The sequence below is a fragment of the Coptis chinensis genome, chromosome 1, assembly GCF_015680905.1.
Source record: "Coptis chinensis isolate HL-2020 chromosome 1, ASM1568090v1, whole genome shotgun sequence".
NCBI lineage: Eukaryota > Viridiplantae > Streptophyta > Magnoliopsida > Ranunculales > Ranunculaceae > Coptis > Coptis chinensis.
The window spans coordinates 3,654,641-3,661,610 of NC_141456.1; the positions used below are offsets into that span (position 1 = coordinate 3,654,641).

Here is a 6,970-nt window from a genome sequence, read left to right on the forward strand (position 1 = left end):
AAAAATAATTAACTGAAAATCAGAAACTGGATTCAGATGTATTGAACTAATTTGAAAGAGTAATTAATGAGAAATTGGAACATAGATGGAAATGCAATGAACTAATCTCAAAAACTAATTAACGAAATATCGAAAATTAGATGCAACTGCACTAAATTAACCTTAATGAATAACTAACAAGAAATCATAAACTTGATGTAAGTACAGTGAATTAACCTCAAAGAATAATTAATGGGAAATCGAAAACTTGATGCAATTGCATTGAACTAATCTCAAAGAATAATTAATGGAAAATCGGAAACTAGATGTTAAACAATAAAGTTCCATCGAATAAAACACTATCTGTAGTTAGCTCCATCGAGCCCTTCAATTTCCAAGCTTTCTCAAGTGAAGACTTCACATAATGAAAAACTAGTCTTTTTTCTAGAAAATGCCCCACCAAGGTATCTTTCTACTCCTCAACACCCTCATCAATGAGGTCTTGAGGTACTACAGCTACTCCATTTGGTAAGTTCGGGTGTATAAGTTCTCAAAGGTGTAGTATTTTTAGAAATACAAGGATTACTAAAAAAAGAGCTCCAAGACATAGGTTGCCTTGGAATCGGTTGAGAGGTAGAATCCCCCATGATCAAACAGAAGATTGGAAGTAAAAATTCAGATCTTCTTCAACTTGGCCGGTTTTGAAAGATACCATAAAAGGTCTGTTGTCTTGCTTACTAATAAATTGTAGCATTTATTTATTACAAACAACTTTTTGTCTGCCCATTTTAATACATCAAAAGAAAGAACCTGTAAGATTGTAACAAGCTAAAATACATTTTGTATGTAGAGCAGACCTATGACATAATATACACCTAATATCAGTAACCGTCACCCTCAGATATCCTCTCTTTTGCTTTCATTGCCTGCAAGTGTGACCCAAAAAAAAAGTCAGTAGTTAAACAATGACCAAAGCAGTATGAGAGTTGAATGTCATGTCAATATTTTACCAGCCAGGACGAGGAGGAAAAGCTGAAAATTTGAAACTAAATTGTATTTCTGCCGTTTTATAAAATGAAAATGCTATGATAAAGGATTTTCTAGAAGTGAAACTTAATTAACTTTTTAAGCTAGAAAGGACGGACTGCAGACCTGTTTTTGCCAATTTGTGGAGCTTGTTATGAAGGCAAGTAAACCGGATTGTATGGTAGAACCTACCACTATTCCAATCCATAGACCCTTTCCTCCTAAATGTAGAAGAAACCCTAACAAAACTGCTACTGGGATACCGGCAAGGTAAAATGATCCAAGGTTAACATACGCACCCAGATGCTGCCACCCAGCTCCTCTCGCAATACCTGATTGTTAGAGATTGCCCTTCAAACCATTGTTCAGAGATGAAAAGAAAGTTAAAGGGCCAACCTGTAAAATTTGAACGAACCTGAGAGGACACCTTGTAGGCTGTCCATGATAACTGAGAGACAAACTAGAGGAACCAGTCTTGTGACATAATCTATCACCTCTTTCTCATTACTGTAGGCATATCCTAATATATTGCGACTTGCAAAAAGAATAACACTTACAATAATCATTTCTGTTACAGCAATAAACATCACAACACATACAGAAACACGTGCATCCTCTGCGTTCCCCGCTCCTAATTCATTTGAAACTCGAGTGCTACAGAAATACAGAGTACAGAAGCAACTTGTTAACTGACTTAATAAGAATACACTGCCTGAACATGCATTCAAAAACTCAAGAATATGTATTTATGGACGGAGTAGACATGCCCAAGGAAGTAAGTGGAGAGCCAACCTTGCAGCCGCTCCAAGGCCAAACGGTATGGTGTAGAGAAATGAAATTGTTGTAAGGCTGTTCATACAGAATTACATTCTCTTAATTGACATAATTACTTGGCACAATCAAAATCAAATGATGAAGACAGTTTCAGTCGGAGAACTTAGAAACAATTCAACTTGTTGAAGAGGCTTCTCTTTATTAACTGAAATGTGCTGGCTCTTTACAGGATGAAACCTCGAATGCCTGTCGATTATGTACCAGCACTAGACAAGTCCCCGAAAGGGAGCTTGCTACTGTTTCATCCAGTTAAGGTCAGAACAAGTTGTGTTTTTTGTTTATCGGGAGGTCAGAACAAGTTGTTCACCTCCAGCGACCAGAAGAATATTAAGGGAGTTATTTACCACACAGAGAGCACGGAAGTTTCGAGCTGTGGATTAGGTAATAGTCCAGAGAGCAAAATTAGCAGCTCAAATGACCACCATTCGAGACTGCACCATATGAAGGAAGTTAGGGAGGGCATTTGGGAAAGAAAGCAACAATACAGGACTAATTTTAAATCGTAAATTTTAAAAAAAGTTTCATATAAATATCTCATGCATAAAAAAATGTAAAACTAAGAATATTAGAACAACATTACCAAATCATTATAGTGGAAGGCACAGCAAGGCGCCAGAACTCGCCGATACCTTTGATTACGTCCCTCGACAGGGGCACACTTGTTTTCTTGCAGGATGAGGAGCGGTATATGTACAATATTAAGAATATCACATTCAACCAATAAGATATGCCAATTGCTAGTGCACCTCCAACTGCTCCCAGTCCTGACTTATGCACCAAGACCCAACACAAAGGAGTATGAATACAAAGTATCGCAGAGGAGCTCAAGAGCATAGGCAGGATCAAACTTTGAGATTGTAAGTATCTCACTAGAGGTTGCAGAACTGCATAACCAAATAGAGAAGGGACCAACCACACTGCGTATTTACCAGCTTCAAGTGAAATTATTGGGTCTTGGCCTATTAGAGCGAGTAATTTTTCCAAGTTGATCCAGATAAGAGACACAGGTATGCAAAGTAATAGGAGAGATAAAATAGCACTCCAAGTGTAGTTTCCAAGCTTTTGATACTGCTGTGCCCCGTAAGCCTGACCACACAGCGTTTCTAGTCCACTTGCCATTCCAAGCTGCAGGCCGTTCAAATAATTGAATCAGCAATGCACAGTTCAGACGTACAACTCCCAACTTGACCCATATATCTAGTTTTAAGGCATGCTCTCAAGTCTCAAGTTCCACTGTCATTTTTCTTTAGTGGTCTTAATCTTTAAGTCTAAGTGACCGATCCGATTGAAACCTTAAGTGGTTACCTGGACGGCTCAAGTCTTAGCTGAATACCTGGACGGCTCACATGTCCAGCTAGCCACCTGGACGGCTCACATGGTAAGTTAGACATCTGGACGGTTCACAGGTCCAGTTAATCACCTGACTTGATTCTGGAAACATATTCTGGATATGTAGACACCCGTTAAAGGCACAGTCTCACTCTATACACAACATACTCCCTTGCAGATTCAATAGTGTATAGTGTGTTTGGATAAATTCTTACCCAAACAGTCACAGCACAAAGAACCCTCTATGGCAGTACCGAAATCAATAGTCTCATCTTAAATATATTTAATAGTCATTAGGGATATAAGTGCGAGTCTTTTTCAAGTTTTCAACTAGCACTAAGGGATTTCACAAATGGGGAATATTTTTGTTTCTTGGAGCAAAGGAGCTAGCGGATATTTTCTCCTTGCATGTTCTGGTCCAAGGTGGAATTTTGGTGCTATATATAGTGTGATCCTTGAGCGTTGCAGCAGTTACAATGGAACTAGTGGAGACTGGAGAGCAATAAAGGACTGCTACATATAACAAAACACTGATCATGAGGTGTGTGAATAAACTTACAAGGAGACTATAGCCAGTAACACCAGTAAGAGAAGTGGCGATGGCAGTGCTAGAAAGCGAGAGCTCCCCAAGATGTCCAACCATCATCATGGAAATGACTTGTAACAAATACTGAGATAAGGTGACTGCAACCATGGGTCCTGCTAAATATCCAACCTTCTTCACTTCCTCTTTCAATACATCCCATGTTAACTCCTTTTTTTTCTCTTCCCTCTCCTTCAACAACAACCCCTCCTCCATACTCTCTCTCTCTCTCTAACACACACACGTTATGAGACTTAAGTAGAGCAGGACTATTTCTGTATATTCTCACTGAGTCACTGTTGCAATATATATCAAGTAAAGAATATAATTAGAACCTCCTAGCTCGTTCTTTTTCAGAATACGATTGCTCAAATGATGACCTGGACCAACATATATTGGTTACGAAGATTCGATTTTTCTTACCAGAAAAGAGGAATTCGGTAAGGTTAGGAATGTGACTAAGGTTAGCCGGCCTATCTATGTCGTGTAGTTGCTCATGACTTCGATGGGTTAGGGTGGCTAGAACGCCAGCATTACTAAGAGTATCCATTTTAGAATTTGAAACACAAACTTTTAAGTTGCATTTGTTTTTGTTTTAGGCATTTTTTTTACTAGAGTAGTACTACAGGTGTGTTTGATAGGCCCTTTTGCCCGGGCAAACGATGGAAAATGACAATGATGATAAGTGACTGGAAAATGACAAAATCACAGAATGGTACTGGATCCATATCACAGAACCACCAGCATCAAACCCATCTTTCAAATCAGACATCGTCCAATCATCCTCAAATCACTCCAACGCCAATGTAGTCAAGAGGATTCTATCTGTTGCTCTTGTCATTGGTCAGTTTATGGAGATGATTGATCAGAATAATGGGATTGTCTTCCAGGCCACTATTGACTAGCTATCTTTGTTGTTAATTACTTTCAGATTCAGTCAATAATAGAGCTCAAAGGAGGGGGAAAATCACTAGTTCTTAAAATGGCCACACATTCCATTCACTTCTACATGCATGATGGCAACCATTGATTAGGCTATGGTTAGAAATCAATTCTGTTTCTATTGATGGAACTTATGGAATGCTTGGCGTGTGTTCTAAACTATACAAAAAATAAAAGAAAATAAATAATATAGAGGTTCTAATGTTCATATTGGCTGCTCGGTATAATCGTGTAGCTCACCAAGCAAACTTGACGTGAATTTGTAATATGTGAACAATGAAGTTAGTTATTCAGCCAATAGTCTGCTGCTTACTTAGTTATTTACTGGCGGAAATTATACACTATGTTATGACAGTTGAAATGTTATGTGGATGCCACCTCAAGGTTGAGACTAATGCCACATAGTCAAATTAGATTTGGGGAAAATTTTAAGGGCTTCGTAAAGTTGGACATCCAATTAATTGAATGGCTTATCTAAATTGAAACTTTTTGAAAGTACAATGTTTATTTGAATAAAAAAAAAAGTACATTATCTATTTTGAAACTAAGTGCAAAGTTCAATATATTCTTTGGTCATTTTCTCTTAGAAGTTTGGAACACAACCTGTCATGCATTATAGATCGAAGCCCATGAAAAAAAAGAGAAACACTATCGGACCAAATGCTCAAACAATATAGGGAGTTTTTCTCAAACACTATATGGTAGAAATGAGAATGAACGAGGACTTTATATGTAGAACTAGATAGCATATCTCACATTCTCACATGCAAAAGACTTTCTATGGTTCAATTTTAAGTAAGCTTAAGTGACATACGACTAGTAAGCTCCACCATATACACATGGTTCAATTTTGGTCCTTATAGTGCTATGGAACTTATCAAAACCATTAGTATATGTACTATAGTGCTAATGCCTTATCAATTAGTATATGTAACTTATCAATTTTTTTATTTTTTTTTTATTTTTTGGAGTATATACAAGTGGTACTTTCTTGATTATTTGGTGTTGCTATCAATATGTCTTGAGTGTTATGAGTAACGTACTATTAATGGGGACAACATAGTATTTTGTGTTATCATTAATGTGATACAAGTGAAGTATTTGATATAGTTTAATTGATTTAGAATTTAAAGAAAAAAAAAAAGTTTAATTGATTCAGTCATATAATTAATTGATTATGTTCTCATATTTTTTTAGGCTATGTTTGTGTTTGTTTATTAATTTCTCTCAATATCATTTTATGCTGATTCGATTATTGTTGTATAAGTTTTTGTAGAATGCCAACCGAGGGAGAGCATATAGGTTAGCTGTGGTTACTATACCATGATCCTAATGATCATGCAAGTCATGATGTGGTATCAATGGTATAGAAGAAATAGGCAAAGAAGAAGAAGATTTATCCCTAGGGCCCCTAGTGTAAATTGGGATGCTCAAAAAAACATTGTCTTCATGAGAATGTTTAGACAAAGTTGAGAGCATTCCCAATGCAAGCCACTCTTATTCACCTCCACGTCAGCTCTATTTCCCCTCTTTTCCACCGTTTTGGTGAAAAGCAAGGTGAGGCTGCCCAATGCAAATGTGACCATTATTCTCGGATGGGATGTTTGATTCCGTCTGAATGTAAAAAATCGAAAAAGCGTGCTAGACGGAATGAAACATCCTGTCTGAAGTTTAAAAAAAAAACCCGAAAAAAGTCGAAAAAACACACGAGATGGAATGAAACATTCCATCCGGGAAAAAAAAACCGATTTTTTTTTTAAATACACACGAGACGGAATAAAACATCCCATCCGAAGTTCCCAACTCAGCTACTATCTTGGTTGAAGGTTTTACTCTCGTTTTGACTTGGGAAAATAGTCACCTTGATATTCACATTTGCATTGGGCAAAGGTTTTTAACCATTTAGAGGTGAATATTGTCACATATATTCCCTTGATATTCATCTGCATTGGGAATGCTCTGATGTATATGTCACGACCAGTTAAGGATGAGGAGATCAACATTTGAACGTCTGTGCACTCAATTGCGAGCATATGGTTTGGTTGATAGTCGGTTTGTTATAGTTGAGGAACAAGTAGCAATATTCCTACACACAGTTGGGCAAGATCAACGGAATCGAAATTTTGAACTTCAATTCTTTAGATCTACTGAAATAGTTAACCGATACTTTCGTCTCGTCTTAATCGTGTTGCTTAGGCTACATAGAGATGTAGTTAGACCAGCTACCACTGAAAATTCTCCTGACGATTGTGGTAGAGAACCAAAAGGGTGACACCA

The 6,970-nt window shown here is 37.3% G+C and overlaps 1 protein-coding gene across 2 annotated transcripts; it reads right to left on the reverse strand.

The window, feature by feature from the left end:
* Nucleotides 1-686: 686 nt before the first annotated feature.
* LOC147521407 (protein DETOXIFICATION 12-like) lies at nucleotides 687-4,074 on the reverse strand. Of its 2 annotated transcripts, XM_086564933.1 has the most exons (7): nucleotides 3,728-4,073; nucleotides 2,420-2,964; nucleotides 2,184-2,270; nucleotides 1,798-1,854; nucleotides 1,421-1,659; nucleotides 1,132-1,337; nucleotides 687-905 (listed from the first exon to the last, which is right to left on the reverse strand). In XM_086564933.1, the coding sequence occupies exons 1-7, from the start codon at nucleotides 3,965-3,967 to the stop codon at nucleotides 861-863; spliced, it is 1,419 nt and encodes a 472-aa protein (XP_086421059.1). In that variant the 5' UTR covers nucleotides 3,968-4,073; the 3' UTR covers nucleotides 687-860. The 2 variants fall into 2 exon arrangements, with proteins under 2 accessions (XP_086421059.1, XP_086421113.1); XM_086564987.1 differs by lacking the exon at nucleotides 2,184-2,270 and having other exon boundaries at nucleotides 3,728-4,074.
* Between the last annotated feature and the right edge of the window lie 2,896 nt (nucleotides 4,075-6,970).